Here is a 19,881-nt window from a genome sequence, read left to right on the forward strand (position 1 = left end):
GAATAAATCACTAATGAGGCTGAGCACACTGGTAGCAGATCTAGTAATGGTAGCATTACCTAGTGATCTCAATGCGTTTAGACTTCTCAGGAGCTGGCACAGGACTGAATAATAAACATTTTGTTTCTCCAGCCGCCCATCTTGCAGTTTGAGATTTACAATTATAAGTGTTATTTATCTTCCACGTTGGTTTACTGCAATTATTTCTGCTCGGCAAAATTAATTTAGGGCCAAAGAATTTATCATTCCGAATAAAGTGCTTTAATTGAGCTGAATACAAAGCGAGCTGGAGCTGAAAGGATATACAAACGACTGGTGGATGAAAATAACATCTCTCTGTTTCCAGCAGCTTATAGGAATGTATGGGGGAAATGTACCCATCCAAGTGGATATTCCCAACACATTAACTCACATAGTGCAGACTGTGTTTGTCCCCATCATACAGAGTGTGGTAAACTCTCTGCCAATGACAAAAGATTTGGGGTACAGAGATTAATGGGTGCTGCCAAGTCCTTCTGAAAGTAGATGACAATACACCTACACTCCTAAATGGCATCCCTTATAATACCCACAAGGTTGCCAGACATATCTCCCAGGCTCTTGAATGGCAATTGAACTGGTGACTTTTACTCTTATTGTCTTTTTTTTTTTTTCTCATATCTTGGGGTTGTACGCGTACTCATTAGGCCCTGAGCTAAAAAAAAAAAAAAAAAAAAAAATGCATTTTGCTATGTTTATTTCTGGGGTATTCTTTTAATTAATATCTCCTGTTTAGTGTATACAGAGCATATGCACACCTAAGTGTCTCCATGGTAACAGAACACAAATCCTGTGTAGTCTGATCCCCCGCTCACATGCCAATCTCTCCCTTACTTGTTACCAACATGAGGTAGCTGACAAACGTTGGCCATGCAAATGAGATTGTTGTCTACCAAACATGACATTCCCCACAACTATCTTCCCTGACTCCAACATACACACAAATATTTAGCCTGGCCAAGAATTCTTGTGTTTTCAATGGGCAGTGGGGAGAAAGTTTGATGCCAGACAACTCTGTCAGTGGCTACGGTAGCCTGAAAAGAAATAAAAATCCAAGAATTGAAATTTTCAACTGCCCAAACGTTAACTGATGAGTCCAAGAGAATCGGGAGGATTCCATACAAACCAGATGGTCGTCTGATCCCATCTGATCCCAGTGAAAGTGGCGGGGGTTTGGACAACTTTTATCTAATGTGTAAAAAGTAGGAGACAAATGTAAGAATAAGACTGCAAAATCAGACTACACAGACTCTTTTATATATACCTTTTTCAGGGTAAGGAATCCCCCGGAAAAATTGAGATCCTTAATAATTATCAATCTTTATTCAATATAATTAAAACATTAATAATAAATAATGACTAAAAAACAGAGATGCCTCTAAAGGACACTTTGGCTGACTGTATCACATAAATATTCAAAAAATTTCTGGGATATGCAGTGGGTACGGAGAGTATTCAGACTCCTTTAAATTTTTCACTCTTTGTTTCATTGCAGCCATTTGGTAAATGCGAAAAGGTTCAATTTTTTTTCTCATTAATGTACACTCTGAGCCCCAGAAATGTAGAAATTTTTTAAAATTTAAAGAAAAACTGAAATATCACATGATCATAAGTATTCAGATCCTTTGCACAGATACTCATATTTAAGTCACATGCTGTCAATTTCCTTGTGATCCTCCTTGAGATGGTTCTACTCCTTCATTGGAGTCCAGCTGTGTTTAATTAAACAGATAGGACTTGATTTGTAAAGGCACACACCTGTCTATATAAGACCTCCCAGCTCACAGTGATTGATAGACCAAATGAGAATCATGAGGTCAAAGGAACTGGCCAAGGAGCTCAGAGACAGAATTGTGGCAAGGCACAGATCTGGCCAAGGTTACAAAAGAATTTCTGCAGTACTCAAGGTTCCTAAGAGCACAGTGGCCTCCATAATCCTTAAATGGAAGACGTTTGGGACCACCAGAAGTCTTCCTAGACCTGGCTGTCCAGCCAAACTGAGCAATCGTGGAACAAGAGCCTTGGTGAGAGAGGTAAAGAAGAACCCCAAGATCACTGTGGCTGAGCTCAACAGATGCAGTAGGGAGATGGGAGAAAGTTCCACAAAGTCAACTATCACTGCAGCCCTCCACCACTCGGGATTTTATGGCAGAGTGGCCCGACGGAAGTCTCTCCTCAGTGCCAGACATATCAAAGCCTGCATAGAGTTTGCTAAAAAACACATGAAGGACTCCGAGACTATGAGAAATAAGATTCTCTGGTCTGATGAGATGAAGATAGAACTTTTTGGGGATAATTCTAAGCGGTGTGTGTGGAGAAAACCAGGCACTGCTCATCACCTGCACAATACAATCCCAACAGTGAAACATGGTGATGGCAGCATCATGCTATGGGGGTGTTTTTCATCTGCAGGGACAGGATGACTGGTTGCAATTGAAGGAAACATGAATGCAGACAAGTACGGAGATATCCTGGATGAAAACCTCTTACAGAGTGCTCTGGACCTCAGACTTGGCCAACAAGACAATCACCCTAAGCACACAGCTAAAATAACAAAGGAGTGGCTTCAGAACAACTCTGTGACCATTCTTGACTGGCCCAGTCAGAGGCCTGACCTAAACCAAATTGAGCATCTCTGGAGAGACCTGAAAATGGCTGTCCACCAACATTCATCATCCATCCTGACGGAACTGGAGAGGATCTGCCAGGAAGAACGGCAGAGGATCCCCATATCCAGGTGTGAAAAACTTGTTGCATCATTCCCAAGAAGAGTCATGGCTGTACTAGCTCAAAAGGGTTCTTCTACTCAATACTGAGCAAAGGATCTGAATACTTATGACCATGTGATAGTTCAGTTATTCTTTATCAATAAATTTGCAAAAAATTCTACATTTCTTTTGTCAGTCAAGATGTGGTGCAGAGTATACATTAATGAGAAAAAAAATGAACTTTTTTGAATTTACAAATGGCTGCAATGAAACAAAGAGTGAAAAATTTAAAGGGGTCTGAATACTTTCCAAACCCACTGTAAATTCAAACACAGCTACAGGTATGCAGTCAATTGTGCCAAGAGGCTTAATACAGTATTCTACAGTTGTGGCCAAAAGTATTGACACCCCTGCATTTCTGTCAGATAATACTCAGTTTCTTCCTGAAAATGATTGCAAACACAAATTCTTTGATATTATTATCTTCATTTAATTTGTCTTAAAGGAAAATACACAAACAAGAATGAAGCAAAAAGCAAAACATTGATCATTTTACACAAAACTCCAAAAATGGGCCAGACAAAAGTATTGGCACCCTCAGCCTAATACTTGGTTGCACAACCTTTAGCCAAAATAACTGCGACCAACCGCTTCCGGTAACCATCAATGAGTTTCTTACAATGCTCTGCTGGAATTTTAGACCATTCTTCTTTGGCAAACTGCTCCAGGTCCCTGATATTTGAAGGGTGCCTTCTCCAAACTGCCATTTTTAGATCTCTCCACAGGTGTTCTATGGGATTCAGGTCTGGACTCATTGCTGGCCACCTTAGAAGTCTCCAGTGCTTTCTCTCAAACCATTTTCTAGTGCTTTTTGTAGTGTGTTTTGGGTCATTGTCCTGCTGGAAGACCCATGACCTCTGAGGGAGACCCAGCTTTCTCACACTGGGCCCTACATTATGCTGCAAAATTTGTTGGTAGTCTTCTGACTTCATAATGCCATGCACACACGGTCAAGCAGTCCAGTGCCAGAGGCAGCAAAGCAATCCCAAAACATCAGGGAACCTCCGCCATGTTTGACTGTTGGGACAGTGTTCTTTTCTTTGAATGCCTCTTTTTTTCTCCTGTAAACTCTATGTTGATGCCTTTGCCCAAAAAGCTCTACTTTTGTGTCATCTGACCAGAGAACATTCTTCCAAAACGTTTTAGGCTTTTTCAGGTAAGTTTTGGCAAACTCCAGCCTGGCTTTTTTATGTCTCGGGGTAAGAAGTGGGGTCTTCCTGGGTCTCCTACCATACAGTCCCTTTTCATTCAGATGCCGACGGATAGTACGGGTTGACACTGTTGTACCCTCGGACTGCAGGGCAGCTTGAACTTGTTTGGATGTTAGTCGAGGTTCTTTATCCAACATCCGCACAATCTTGCGTTGAAATCTCTTGTCAATTTTTCTTTTCCGTCCACATCTAGGGAGGTTAGCCACAGTGCCATGGGCTTTAAACTTCATGATGACACTGCGCACGGTAGACACAGGAACATTCAGGTCTTTGGAGATGGACTTGTAGCCTTGAGATTGCTCATGCTTCCTCACAATTTGGTTTCTCAAGTCCTCAGTCAGTTCTTTGGTCTTCTTTCTTTTCTCCATGCTCAATGTGGTACACACAAGGACACAGGACGGAGGTTGAGTCAACTTTAATCCATGTCAACTGGCTGCAAGTGTGATTTAGTTATTGCCAACACCTGTTTGGTGATTTTTCGAACAGTGCCAATACTTTTGTCCACCCTCTTTTTTATGTTTGGTGTGGAATTATGTCCAATTTGGCTTTAGGACAATTCTTTTTGTGTTTTTTCATTTAAGACAAATTAAATGAAGATAATAATACCAAAGAATTTGTGTTTGTAATCATTTTCAGGAAGAGACCGAGTATTATCTGACAGAATTGCAGGGGTGTCAATACTTTTGGCCACAACTGTATATACATATAGCAGCATCATTGCATTGTAAGAGAAGATATGCCAGAAGTCTACAATATAATGGTTTTTAGTTTATACCAATAGTAAATTATATTCACTATAAGGATAACAATGATTTTTCTCCCTTGGAAGAGGCGTGAAACGTGCGTCTGGGTGAGTGGGCACTGTGGCTGACAGAGTGGTTTTGTGTGACATTGTCACAGGTAACAAATGGTTTTCCTTTCTTTTCTTGTATTTTACCATTAGATTTCATTTTGGACAATACCATTCTGATACTGATTGTAATTTAGTATTGATATAAACGAAAAACCATTCTATTATCCTGATAGTGAATATAATTTACTATTGTTATAAACTAAAACCATTATATTGTAGTCTTCCGGCATATCTTCTCCTACAATGCAATGATACTACTATATGTACAGTGGGGCAAAAAAGTATTTAGTCAGTCAGCAATAGTGCAAGTTCCACCACTTAAAAAGATGAGAGGCGTCTGTAATTTACATCATAGGTAGACCTCAACTATGGGAGACAAACTGATAAAAAAAAATCCAGAAAATCACATTGTCTGGTTTTTTTTCATTTTATTTGCATATTATGGTGGAAAATAAGTATTTGGTCAGAAACAAAATTTCATCTCAATACTTTGTGATATATCCTTTGTTGGCAATGACAGAGGTCAAACGTTTTCTGTAAGTCTTCACAAGGTTGCCACACACTGTTGTTGGTATGTTGGCCCATTCCTCCATGCAGATCTCCTCTAGAGCAGTGATGTTTTTGGCTTTTCGCTTGGCAACACGGACTTTCAACTCCCTCCAAAGGTTTTCTATAGGGTTGAGATCTGGAGACTGGCTAGGCCACTCCAGGACCTTGAAATGCTTCTTACGAAGCCGCTCCTTCGTTGCCCGGGCGGTGTGCTTTGGATCATTGTCATGTTGAAAGACCCAGCCACGTTTCATATTCAATGCCCTTGCTGATGGAAGGAGGTTTGCACTCAAAATCTCACGATACATGGCCCCATTCATTCTTTCATGTACCCGGATCAGTCGTCCTGGCCCCTTTGCAGAGAAACAGCCCCAAAGCATGATGTTTCCACCACCATGCTTTACAGTAGGTATGGTGTTTGATGGATGCAACTCAGTATTCTTTTTCCTCCAAACACGACAAGTTGTGTTTCTACCAAACAGTTCCAGTTTGGTTTCATCAGACCATAGGACATTCTCCCAAAACTCCTCTGGATCATCCAAATGCTCTCTAGCATACTTCAGACGGGCCCGGACATGTACAGGCTTAAGCAGTGGGACACATCTGGCACTGCAGGATCTGAGTCCATGGTGGCGTAGTGTGTTACTTATGGTAGGCCTTGTTACATTGGTCCCAGCTCTCTGCAGTTCATTCACTAGGTCCCCCCGCGTGGTTCTGGGATTTTTGCTCACCGTTCTTGTGATCATTCTGACCCCACGGGGTGGGATTTTGCGTGGAGCACCAGATCGAGGGAGATTATCAGTGGTCTTGTATGTCTTCCATTTTCTAATTATTGCTCCCACAGTTGATTTCTTCACTCCAAGCTGGTTGGCTATTGCAGATTCAGTCTTCCCAGCCTGGTGCAGGGCTACAATTTTGTTTCTGGTGTCCTTTGACAGCTCTTTGGTCTTCACCATAGTGGAGTTTGGAGTCAGACTGTTTGAGGGTGTGCACAGGTGTCTTTTTATACTGATAACAAGTTTAAACAGGTGCCATTACTACAGGTAATGAGTGGAGGAAAGAGGAGACTCTTAAAGAAGAAGTTACAGGTCTGTGAGAGCCAGAAATCTTGATTGCTTGTTTCTGACCAAATACTTATTTTCCACCATAATATGCAAATAAAATGAAAAAAAACCAGACAATGTGATTTTCTGGATTTTTTTTATCAGTTTGTCTCCCATAGTTGAGGTCTACCTATGATGTAAATTACAGACGCCTCTCATCTTTTTAAGTGGTGGAACTTGCACTATTGCTGACTGACTAAATACTTTTTTGCCCCACTGTATATAGAATACTGTATTGAGCCACCTGACACAATTGACGGCATACCTGTAGTTTTGTTTGAATTGATATCCCGAATGTTTTTCGAATGTTAATGTGATACAGTCAGCCAAAATGTCCTTTAGAGGCATCCGTTTTTCAATAATTTGTATTTTTATTGATTTAATTATATTGAATAAAGATTGATAATTCTTATGGGTCTCTTCATTTTTTTGGGGATTCCTTACCCTGAAAAAAATGCATTTATTTTGTTGGGAAGTGCCATATCCTGATGTTGATTTGGACACGTTTGTTGATAACTACACAGAATCTTTGTAGTTTGTTACCGTGAAAACATATAGGTCTCCATAGAATCTGTAGACAAATTACATTATTTTATTTTCAAAGCTTACTCAGTTCTTATTTTAGAAATATCTTATCTGTAAAAAAAAATTATCCATAAAGTGAACATTCCATTTAAGTAACATTTCCATTAAAGTATTGTTATCAGGACTCTTCAGTTATGGATGAGAATAAAACCCTAAACTCACAGTGATAAAAAAAACGGATAGTAGGGTCCATACAACAATATATGATATCATCTAAAGAAGTAAACAGCAGAGTAGTAATAAAAACTAAGGAACAGTGTCATGTCCAAGGGCCTGAAGTCCAGCGACCGCGCATCACTTCATTATATTCCATGATTGCTCCCACTTCCCCCTATGTGTCCTGACCTCTTCTTTCTTTGAAGTCTCTTTGTCCCTTAGTTCGTTCATTCCAATTCATGATCTTCAAAGTCGAGCGGAGAAACTAAGCATTTGCCAGAAAGGGAACTTCTAGGGGGCATATGACTTTGAAGAGGATGAACCTGATACAACAATCAGCATTTATTTTCCTTTCTGAAAATGTTAAAGTCTCTAGAGGCCACGGGGAAAGTGCCCATTAGGTCATTACAAAATGTGAAGTGCACCTCAATATTGAATATACTGTATATAAAATGTAAGGAAACTGCATTAATTACTACTTAGTAACACTTAGTAACTACTACTACTTCTGATTCTGATCCTCTTAAACAGTTACATTTATGGCACAGTCACAGGATATTTCTCAACTGCAATCCTTCCATTTAATCGGCGCTGTCAGTCTGATATAGTAAATATTCTTATATTCTTCATGCAATAAACTTTATTAAGGTTTTTTTTCTCACAATTCTGTGTTGTTCCTCTGTTATTACTCCTGTATATGTATGATATTAACAGTGTTTCCCCGTTTATTCATTATGCTTATTTATATAGCGCCATATGCCACATCGCTTTACAGCCATCATCACTGTCCCCCCCATCTAAATTCCCTATCAGTATATCTTTGGAATGTGGGAGGAAAAGGTAGAACCAATGCAGACACGGGGAGAACATACAAACTCCTTGCAGATGTTGTCCTTGGCGGGATTTAGCCTAGATCAGGAGGAGCTGAGCAGATAAAAATACAGTTCTATGGGATCAGATTTAGTACATCTTGAATTTTATTCATTTAAATTTCTGTTCATTTTGTGACTAGGAGTCCAGTGGGAGGTCCTTCAGAGTAACTGATACAGGGATGGCTGTCCAGTGTGCAGTCATTCAGAGTGACTGATACAGGGATGGCTGTCCAGTGGGAGGTCCTTCAGAGTGACTGAAACAGCGATGGCTGTCCAGTGGGAGGTCCTTCAGAGTGACTGAAACAGCGATGGCTGTCCAGTGGGCCATCCTTCAGAGTGACTGATACAGGGATGACTGTCCAGAGGGCCATTCTTCAGAGTGACTGATAGAGGGATGACTGTCCAGAGGGCCATCCTTCAGAGTGACTTATACAGGGATGACTGTCCAGTGGGCCGTCCTTCAGAGTGACTGATACAGGGATAGCTGTAAAGTGGGAGGTTCTTTAGAGTGACTGATACAGGGATGGCTGTCCAGTGAGAGGCCCCTTAGAGCAGAGGTCCCCAACCTTTCTGACCTTGAGAGCCACATTCAGCTCTGAGAGAGGGTCACAAGCCACATCCAGCCTGGAGAGAGGGTCATGAGCCACATTCAGCTCCCGCCCCCCTCACAATAGTGGAAACCAAAGCCCCCATTAAAGGCATAAAGGTAACCAAACATTTTCCACAGAAATCACCCCAAAGCAATTTATCAAGATCCAGGGGTTTCCAATTCTCTCTCATCAAGCACTGTCACCACACTGTCGTATCAAGCTTCAAACACCTCCTCTGACAGGTGGTATCATCTTGTCTCCAGCGTACCATACTTAAATTATCTCAAAACCCCTAAGACCAGTATATGTGCATTCAGATCTGGTCTTCTGTGCACGGCTGCTCACAAAATTCACCATTTTCACATGCGCTCTTCATACCTGTTTGCTAGATCTGGAGCTAATGCGCTAAGCTGGCAGACAGCGGCGAGCCACAATTCATGAGCCCGCAAGCCACATGTGGCTCCCGAGCTACAGGTTGGGGACCCCTGCCTAAAGGTACTGTCACACTTAGCGATGCACCAGCGATATGACGCGGTCAGGATCGCTGGTGCATCGCTAAGTGGTCGCTAGTGAGCTGCCACACAGGCAGATCTCACCAGCGACATAGCAGGTGTCGGCGGTCGCTACTTACCTGTCAGACGAGGCGATCCTGACGTCCTCCCGCCCGCGTCCACGCGTCACTTGTCGGCGCTACAGGAAGCCCAGCAGGAAGCTGACAACGAGAAACGGTCCAGGACATTCTCGCGCGATCAGCGATAATCAGCGGGGGAGCCGGTCGGAGGTATCACACATAGCGATATCGCTAGCAATATCGCTGCTATGTCACAAAACCAGTGACGTTATAGCGATATCGCTTAGTGTGACAGGCCCTTTAGAGTGACTGATACAGGGATGGCTGTCAATCATGGAGTCACTCCATCCACTAGACTTCTAAGCCCGGCATGAAGATTGGTTTCAATCTGTAACTTATCCTGACTCCATTTACACAAACCTATGTATAATAAATTTGTTCATTTCCTCCTACTCGTTATCATTTTCACTGTGATAGGATTCCTTTAATGAGTGGAGAACACGACATGAGACTCACGCGTTCTGAATGTGCCTTTTCCTCGCTAATCTGTGTTGAATGCGTACGTACACTACAAGTGTGTCATGTCTCTGACTGGAATTTGCTTTATAGTACAATTATCTTGTTAAATTCTGCAGAATTGAAATCATTATAAATAAGCAAAGTGCAGATCACAGAGAGAGAATGAGAAGTCTATCCCACTTAGGGCTGCATGCACATCAGAGGTTACCTTCTGTTCCTTATATATACCCAGTTCCTTTTCTTTTGCGATTCTCTCTTCCTTTTCTGAAAAATGGAGATGTGAGATGTTAACAAAACATGAATGAGGCTTGCTGCATCCTGTCACTGTCATTGACACATCGAGACGTCAAAGAGTGAATGCAAAATCAAATCACTTACCCTTTTGTTCCTGCAGGTAGTCTGCGTTTTCTCTCATCCATAGCTCCGTCTTGATTTCAGCTTCTTTTTCGTTCAGAATATACTGAGGGGTAGAAGAGGGGAAAAACATGGATTAATTTCAGGTCTAGAGAGGCAGAATTCAGGGCTGCATCTTGCATTTGCTGTGTAGGAACATCCAGTTCAGATGTGCTTCAACAATGGCCAGTACAAGTGCTCCTCCTTATGCCCAACTGGGACATGTCTTTTTAGATAAGATCTGAGAACTCCATGCCTATGGTGTGTGCCCTCACACAGGCTCAGATATTGTACATCCAGGGCTGAGAGTGTCAGACGGCATGGGAAGACATTTTTGACAAGGGAACTGGTAACACCAAGTCTTCAATGTACAGTCATGGCCAAAAGTTTTGAGAATGACACAAATATTAATTTTTACAAAGTCTACTGCTTCAATTTTTTCTAATGGCAATTTGCATATACTCCAGAATGTTATAAAGAGTGATCAGCTTAACAGCAATTACTTGCAAAGTCAATATTTGCCTAGAAAATGAACTTTATCCCCCAAAACACATTTCAACATCATTGCAGCCCTGCCTTAAAAGGACCAGCTAACATCGTTTCAGTGATTGCTCCATTAACACAGGTGTGGGTGTTGATGAGGACAGGGCTGGAGATCAATCTGTCATGATTAAGTAAGAATGACACCACTGGACACTTTAAAAGGAGGCTGGTGCTTGGCATCATTGTTTCTCTTCTGTTAACCATGGTTATCGCTAAAGAAACACGTGCAGTCATCATTGCACTGCACAATAATGGCTTAACAGGGAAGAGTATTGCAGCTAGAAAGATTGCACCTCAGTCAACAATCTATCGCATCATCAAGAACTTCAAGGAGAGAGGTTCCCTTGTTGCCAAAAAGGCTCCAGGGCGCCCAAGAAAGACCAGCAAGCGCCAGGACCGTCTCTTAAAAGTGTTTCAGCTGCGGGATCGGCCTACCAGCAGTGCAGAGCTTGCTCAGGAATGGCAGCAGGCAGGTGTGAGTGCATCTGCACGCACTGTGAGGCGGAGACTCTTGGAGCAAGGCCTGGTCTCAAGGAGGGCAGCAAAGAAGCCACTTCTCTCCAGGAAAAACATCATGGACAGACTGATATTCTGCAAGAGGTACAGGGAGTGGACTGCTGAGGACTGTGGTAAAGTCATTTTCTCTGATGAATCCCCTTTTCGATTGTTTGGGACATCTGGAAAACGTCTTAGGCTGGTTTCACATTAGCGCTTTTTAAGCGCACGCACGGCCGGGGGTAGCTCCGCCCCCGAGCCGGCTCTCTGCCCGGCGTGCCCGCCCCTTGCTTGTAGCGCCGCCTCCTAGCGCACAGCGGCGCCTGCGATCGGCGCACCCTATCTTTAGCATAGGGTGCGCAGATCGTGCGCAGGCCGTGCGCTAGTTGCGCTTTGACCTGCGCTGCGCACTTTTGACGGTGCGCCGTGCGCGCCAAAATCCGAAAAGTTTGATTTTGGCACGCACGGCGCACCGTCAAAAGTGCGCAGCGCAGGTCAAAGCGCAACTAGCGCACGGCCTGCGCACGATCTGCGCACCCTATGCTAAAGATAGGGTGCGCCGATCGCAGGCGCCGCTGTGCGCTAGGAAGCGGCGCTACGAGCAAGGGGCGGGCACGCCGGGCAGAGAGCCGGCTCGGGGGCGGAGCTACCCCCGGCCGTGCGTGCGCTTAAAAAGCGCTAATGTGAAACCAGCCTTATTCGGAGAAGACCAGGTGAGCGCTACCACCAGTCTTGTCTCATGCCAACTGTCAAGCATCCTGAAACCATTCATGTGTGGGGTTGCTTCTCAGCCAAGGGAATGGGCTCTCTCTCAGTCTTGCCTAAAAACACAGCCATGAATAAAGAATGGTACCAGAATGTCCTCCAAGAGCAACTTCTCCCAACCGTCCAAGAGCAGTTTGGCGATCAACAATGCCTTTTTCAACATGATGGAGCACCTTGTCATAAAGCAAAGGTGATAACTAAATGGCTCAGGGAACAAAACATAGAGATTTTGGGACCATGGCCTGGAAACTCCCCAGATCTTAATCCCATTGAGAACTTGTGGTCAATCATCAAGAGACGGGTGGAAAAACAAAAACCTTCAAATTCAGACAAAATAAAAGCATTGACTTTGCAAGAATGGACTGCTATCAGTCAGGATTTGATCCAGAAGTTGATTGAGAGCATGCCAGGGAGAATTGCTGAGGTCCTGAAGAAGAAGGGTCAACACTGCAAATATTGACTTGCTGCATTAACTCATTCTAAGTGTCAATATAACCTTTTGATATTCGTAATATGATTGCAATTATATTTCTGTATGTGATAAAAACATCTGACAAACACACATAAAAACCAGAGGCCAGCAGATCATATGAAAATATAATATTTGTGTCATTCTCAAAACTTTTGGCCATGACTGTATTCATACATCTCCAGGAGGTAAAACTGAGGAACAATGCAATGACAGGTTAAAAACAATGTTCCAGTATTGCTATTTCCCAGAGAATATGAGTATTTACTAACAGCAATACGCAAGTGGAACAGAGAGTTCCTCTTTATTGTGGGGCACCTTACAATGCTTATGTATAGAAGTCAGTTACCATGCCAACCACAATTTTTGACAATGAAGAACTACAAGGACCAGACTTGAATGCAATGAGGTCCATACATTTTAAACAGTCAGCCTCGTCAATTTTAGCTTTTTTTGTAGAACATGTACTGGAAAAAACAAGCCTTCACACTGTGGACTACCCACTACCCCAAATCAAGCGTATGATCAGTTCCTGTGATCAGCGGTAGTCCCAGCAGTCTGACCCTCAAGAGATCATACATACTTATCCTGTGTAGAGGTGACTTACGCTACTCATAAAAAGATAGGGATATTTGGCTTTCAGGTGAAATTCCAGGATGATCCTAAAATGCCCTCTAACCTTTTCAGGTGAACGTATTGTGACCTTCTCTGAAACTTTCGAATACACATGTCCAACTGTTCAATGTTTCAGGACTCTGCACAACTTGCTGTTCTCTAACAAGGAGTTTAATAGCAAAATTCACAACAGGTGCTGATCCATGAATAGGCCAATAAATTTCATGGCTCATTTCGAATTGGTATTAAACACTCCTCCTCATCATGCTGTTCATATTTTGACACTGTGAAACCAAGACGACACCTAGCAATTGATTAACAGTACCTCACCATTGCGAGGCTTCAAGCAGGACATTCTCAGACAGCAGTGACCATGAGCTTAAAGTGTCACAGAGCATGCACCAGAGATATAGAGAGACTGGAAGAGTGACAGAAAGGCAGAGAAGTGGACGCCCCATTGGCCACATCCCACACGGATGACCGCTTTATTGTGACCAATGCCCTTTGGAACCGAATGATGAATGTCACAACTCCAGGCACATTTAAGGGAGGTGAGAGGAATCCAAGTGTCATGTCAGACCATTGGAAATCATTTAGGTGAATCATTTCAGTGTAGTCTGCGTGCTAGACGACCTGCAAGGGTACCTGACCACACCACCATAGTCATAGTCTTGCAAGGGCCAGAGAGCATCTAAGTTGGACGAGGGACCAGTGGGCCTCAGTGCTGTTCACTGATGAAAGTCGATTCACACTGAGCAAAAATGATGGCCGTCAATGATGTTGGAGTCATCAAGGTGAGCGCTATGCATCAGACACTGTTCTCACCAGACGAGTCTTTGGTTGTGTTACAGGGTGCGCAGATGTGTCTTGGTCAATACAGAACTGCCCTACACTTTGTCAATGGTACAGTGACAAGCTACTACTGTGTAACATTAATCCAGTCATTGCGTCTCTAGAGGCATGAACAACGGAGGCTTAATTTTATCTTCACGGACGACAATGCTCCAAGCTCATTGAGGTCGCGTCATTAGGGAATGACTAGAACAGACTGGGGCACCTCAAATGGAGTGGCCTGCACTTTCTCCAGACCTGAATCCCATACAAAACTATGGGATCAGCTAAGTCCCCGTGTAGAGGCTCAAGTAACTCTTTACCCCAGAACCTCGATAACCTAAGGGCAGCCTTTCAAGAAGAATGGGTTGCCATGTCTCAGCAGACAAAAATGTGACTGGTGAAGAGCATGAGACGTTGTTGTCAGTTGTAATTGATGCTCAAAGACACATGACAAGTTACTGAGACATTGACTTTTTTTTTTGGGGGGGGGGGGGGGGTATAGTCAATACTGTTGTTGGGTTTTGTTCCAATAAATTATTTGAGATGAGGAAATCACCATTGAATTCTTCTACTTAAATACCCTACTTTATACAATATTGTGTTGTGAACTTTTTACATAAATTTCACCCGAAAGCCAAATATCCCTAACGTTTTGTGAATACTGTATATTGTTTATGGGACAACCCTTCTAAGTTGCCCACGAACATAACAAAAAGGGAAATTAGTCTAGTTCCGGAATGTTACCTCTATAATACCCATTTTGCTGGCGGCTAAGACTTTCCCAATAACACCGATTCTCTTGGATGGATGTGCATGATGCCCGGTCAGGACCTTGTATATAATTCAGGTTGTCAGATTTGCCTGCAGTATATGCATAACACTTTCTGGGGCCATCTCCTTATTTACTGCTCACTAACAATGTGATATTCGTCACATAGATCACCAGCAGTGCTCCCAGCTGTGCGCTCGCTAATAAGTCCATTTATTTCTCCACACAACAAACTGAGCAATAATAGTCACTGGAAAACAGACTTGATTAAACACATTTATATCACTTGACATAAAAGGAGAAATCGGGTCTCACCCTGTCTATTTCATTGTCGTCAATCCCATTAAGGTCCAACTCTCCATCTTCCACATTGTCACCGGCTGAAATGTAAGAAGCATCTCAGGATTACAGAGAAAGCATACGCTTCAAGTTTCATGTCAACTAACAGCATGGAAGATCAAAAATAAATAAATCCCCCTCCAGTAACTACTCATGGCAGAGAAATACTGTGACAATGGCGCAACAAAAAAGATGTCACCTCTGTTCTACCAAAAATAGACCATGTGGCTCAAAAGATGCAGCTTTAATTAAAAGCTAGATATAGATAATATTTAGGACTCCAAATCCTCTACTCATTGCCATCCCTTTAAGGATCTTCAAGTAATTTTTTTCTTCAATGTGACCGCTTTAATCCGCCTAAATAATGTCAACTCTTGCTTTAAAAGTCCCCTTTGGATTCACCGTAAAAATGTAAATTCCAAAATCTTCTTTAGAAATGGCAGGATATGAAATAATATGCAGAAGGGTAACTATAATTGGTAGAGAGGATAAAGCTGCACCCAATGTCCTGTTATTTTGCCCTATATATACTATATACACACACACATATACTATATACATACACATATATACATACATATATATATATACATACACACATATACATAAAAACAGTACTGGTTGTCAGGTACCATTGAACATTTTGTATCGGCTACTGGGAGCTTCAAGTTAGTGACTCCATTTTGGTCTCCGGGAACCACAACGAGACCAGTCTGACCTCATCTCAGAAATCTAAGTGAATCAGTGTGCACCGATGTTATCATTAATGTAACAAAAATTCAAGGCACATATGCAATCACACTTAAATATATGTAGAGTAAAATATGGTCAGTGATGCACAATTGGACTAAATAAGAAAAAGGACACATCGGAACCTAAATCATAGAACAGCGAAAGAAATCCGAACAACAAACGTCCAATATTAAAAATAAAATAAATATTTTATTCACAGAATTCACAAAAATTGGATGGGAGACAAATACCAATTAGCTAAAACTAGGAACCCATATAACACCACAATGAAAATGAATAATTCATAAGTGCCACAGTGTTACAAAATATACAAAGAAAAAATATATAGGGTGATAGATATTAATCAAGTATATAAGACAATTCACAATAATACATCAGTAAAGTGCAAAGTGCATATATTTGTGAAAAATATATATACGTGTGTACCGGCATATAAGATAAAAACACAATGGCCGTTTTTTTAAAAGCGCCTGACAAAACATATATTATGCCCCAAATAAAGAAATATGTGCTAAGAAGCAATATATAGTGGCTTATATCCTCTATTAAAGAGAAACATATGCAAGCCTAAGCGATGTAAGGCACAATGGCCATTCAAACCGCATCTCTGAAATACATGGCGCCAGAAATCAAAGCCAAATAAATCAAAACAATACCCTATAATTACCTGGTGTACGTGGTGGAGGATTCCTAGAATGCGCCCGACCCCGACGCGCGTTTCGGCGTCTGCCTTCGTCAGGGACGCCTAGGCGCACACTACAAAAAATGTATACGCACGAAAACGCATAAAAACGTGTGCAAACGCTAGACCATGCGCACCCATGTTAAACATAGGAGTGCATGGCGCATGGATGCACACAATGCGCTGCGCTAAAAAACGCTAGTGTGAAACCAGCCTAACTGTCAAATATCCACGGTGGCACCTACATGATGAGAGTATAGACCGATGTTGGATTTTTGACATGCACACTCATTTTCTTCTCAAAAGGTGATAAGCTGCTGTCAGCAACTTACCGTAATTTCCTCTCCCCAAAGAGAACACATGGATGCAGGACTGTGGAGTCGGTAAGCCAAACCTCCAACTCCACGACTCTGACACCACAGCCCTGCATGGATGCACATCCAAACTGAGCGTACGCGTGTAAGGGGTGGTCGGTAGAAATGGAAGCTATGCTAGTCATACACTAAATGTAACTGATTTTAGGTCACCCAACGAATATCATCTGAATACAGACAGCTTACAGACTGTGGTTAGAGCATCAGATTCTACAGAAGAGTTGCTATATAAGCAACTTGAAACATTTCTAAATTTTCCTGTGTGTATGAGGAATAAGCAGTAATATTGAGATGTTGATTTTTGTATAAAGTTACAACATAATTTTAGTTTTAAAAGTGCCAAATTTCCAAAAATCAAGAATGAATGTCTTTGTGTTCTATACTGTGAGTCCTGCAGAAACAGTGGATGAAACACGTGCGACTTCTTCCAAAACACAGTAATTAAGAGTGTACCATGAAGCATTCAGTCTGGCCAGCAATTACTAGAAGTACTTCCGACTAATTAATTTGTTTCTACTTCCAACTCTCTGGCCGGAGAATAGAGAGCGGATGAATTATTGAAAGACCTCAGACATTTCTAGCAGAGGCAAAGAGAAAAAAAAAAAACAGATGTTCTCTACGAGGACGATGAGATCACAGCACACAAGATGATATCACTTGTGTCTCACCACAGACTGTTCTCATCTGGGAAAAAGATCAAATTAATTTATTGCTACTTATAAAAAAGCATCAGGTCTACGTATGTCAAAGAAAATAGCTCTGAGCTTCTGGAAGGATCAGCAGCCATTATAGGGTACATGTCGCTTGATTCATGCTGCCCAAACCATGATTGCTGCTGGAGCGTTTCAGAAAATATGGTTACAACAGCCAGGGGATCATAGGCAGAGAAGAGACTAGTCAGGTGCCACCGCCAGCAACCTTTCCCAGCAGGGATTCAGCTAATTGACAAGTCTTTTACTATGGGAGAGACATGGCTATCACCTGGAGAGGCGCTGGGAAAAGCTGGCAACGGACTAGTCTCGTCTCTGTCTCCCCAAATGTTGTAACTATATTTTTCTGCCAGGCTTTGATTCAGGATGAGGATCTTTTAATGGATTCATGCTGTCCATGGTAGAGAGGCTGTCCCGTGGTACATGTAGTCTCATCCGCATATTAAACAGCAGATATCGTTTTTATACAGGCTCATTCTTTGCACGTTGCTGGCTAGATAATGATTTAATTGAGAATCCGTGAGCTTGATGTGACACTGGAGCTCATAAAAAAAGACAGATAAAAGCTATAATTTTTATCCGTTTTTCATTGAGCACTTCTAAACTGATCTATGACCAGAGACCACATCAAATGTAAAGCTAAACTTTGATGTGGTAAGAAATCAGCTGAGAGGAGCTCAGAAAAATACAAATGAAAGGGGTTAAAGAACTCAATGTCAAAGAGTTTACTGACAAATTCTCAGTTAACTCATTCTGCAGCTAGCACAGACCTGGAAAAGAGAGAGCATGTTAAAGATAAATGGTGTAAAATTTTTAATGAGACCCAAATACATGCATCTAAATAAAAATAATTGTCCCAAAAGGTGTCCATATCTTAATTTCAAATTCTATCCTTAGTCGTCTACAGCTAACTATGTTGTGAAATCTCAAGTTAAAAAAAAAGTGCATAATGCCATAAACATAATTCAGCAGCTTCTCCCCACCCCCTGTCCTGAATGACAGGTCTCTCTCTATACACACACAGTGAGACCCGTCACTCAAGGTGAAGGGGTGAGGAGAGGCCACCAAGAAACCGCCAGTCCGACTAGTCTCCTTTGAGACTCTGCCCCCAGCAGTTTTTAAAATACAGTTTTTAAAATATATTTTTCTCTGAAATGCTACAGTATCTCAGAACCAAACATCACGACTGAAATCACGCATCCAGTGTCTGACATGTGCTGCCCGTGGATTGGGGTGCATGTATCATCTGTCCACTTCTCTTTCATTAGCAGAAAATGACAACTACATTAAATTGTTCACCTTTATACAATATTCTATAAGGTTTTAGCTCACCCTTTAGTTCAGGCCGCACTATTGTCTAGACTTGCCTACAATACGGAGAATATTTTTTATGGTCTACATTTATCCTCCCCAAATAAAATATATTGCACAGTAATACTTATTTTATTTTTTAAGATCCATCAAAATTGTCACCTTTGAATGATGCTCGACAATTAATTCCGGTCATAAAACATAATTAAAGACAGGTTGGGGCACAAAAGAGTTGGAACCATAAAGAGCTGAAACTGCACTTTCAAAGATAACAAACCGAGATCTAACAACCGAGAGAAAGCAAGAGAAAAGTCTGTAATAGAACAAACCACCTGTACGACCCTGCTGAATAGGGCAATGCTGCTCTATCTTCTGCTGAAATATAGAAATACTGTCTATAGAAAGTGAACTGCCTCACTCAAAGAGTGAAAAGATAAGTGGCCTCAAATCCAAGTTACATAGATACATAGAATCGTAGAGTTGGAAGGGACCTCCTGGGCCATCTGGTCCAACCCCCTGCTCAAAGCAGGATTCGCTAAATCATCCCAGACAGATGTCTGTCCAGCCTCTGTTTGAAGACTTCCATTGAAGGAGAACTCACCACCTCTCGTGGCAGCCTGTTCCACTCATTGATCACTCTAAAGGGGGTTTTACACTAAGCGATATCGCTAGCAATATCGCTAAAACGTCACTGGTTTTGTGACGTTATAGCGATATTGCTAGCGATATCGCTATGTGTGATACTTACCAACGACCGGCTCCCCCGCTGTCCATCGCTGATCGCGCGAGAATGTCTGGCTCCATTTCTCGTCGGGCGCTTCCTGCTGAGACTTCCTGCTGTGACGACGAGCGACGCTGGACGCGGGCGGGAGGACGCAGGATCGCTGTGTGTGAAAGGTGAGTATCGTGCGCTGCGTCGCTGCTGCATCGCTGTGAGGTCTTTCTGTATGAAAGCTCACTAGCGATCATTTAGCGATGCACCAGCGATCCTGACCGGGTCGGATCGCTGGTTG

The 19,881-nt window shown here is 42.2% G+C and overlaps 1 protein-coding gene across 3 annotated transcripts in view; it reads right to left on the reverse strand.

The window, feature by feature from the left end:
* Positions 1-19,881, reverse strand: part of BRF1 (BRF1 general transcription factor IIIB subunit) — a 338,242-nt gene that overhangs the window by 96,215 nt on the left and 222,146 nt on the right. For all 3 annotated transcript variants that reach the window (XM_073570652.1, XM_073570644.1, XM_073570660.1), the window contains 3 exons: positions 15,015-15,079; positions 10,195-10,276; positions 10,025-10,080 (listed from right to left, as the gene is read on the reverse strand). In XM_073570652.1, the coding sequence (XP_073426753.1) occupies positions 10,025-10,080; positions 10,195-10,276; positions 15,015-15,079 (203 nt within the window). The remainder of the gene's footprint in view (positions 1-10,024; positions 10,081-10,194; positions 10,277-15,014; positions 15,080-19,881) is intronic.

Source organism: Dendrobates tinctorius, unplaced genomic scaffold (genome assembly GCF_039654945.1).
Source record: "Dendrobates tinctorius isolate UK_male_01 unplaced genomic scaffold, ASM3965494v1 ptg000006l, whole genome shotgun sequence".
NCBI classification, from domain to species: Eukaryota; Metazoa; Chordata; class Amphibia; order Anura; family Dendrobatidae; genus Dendrobates; species Dendrobates tinctorius.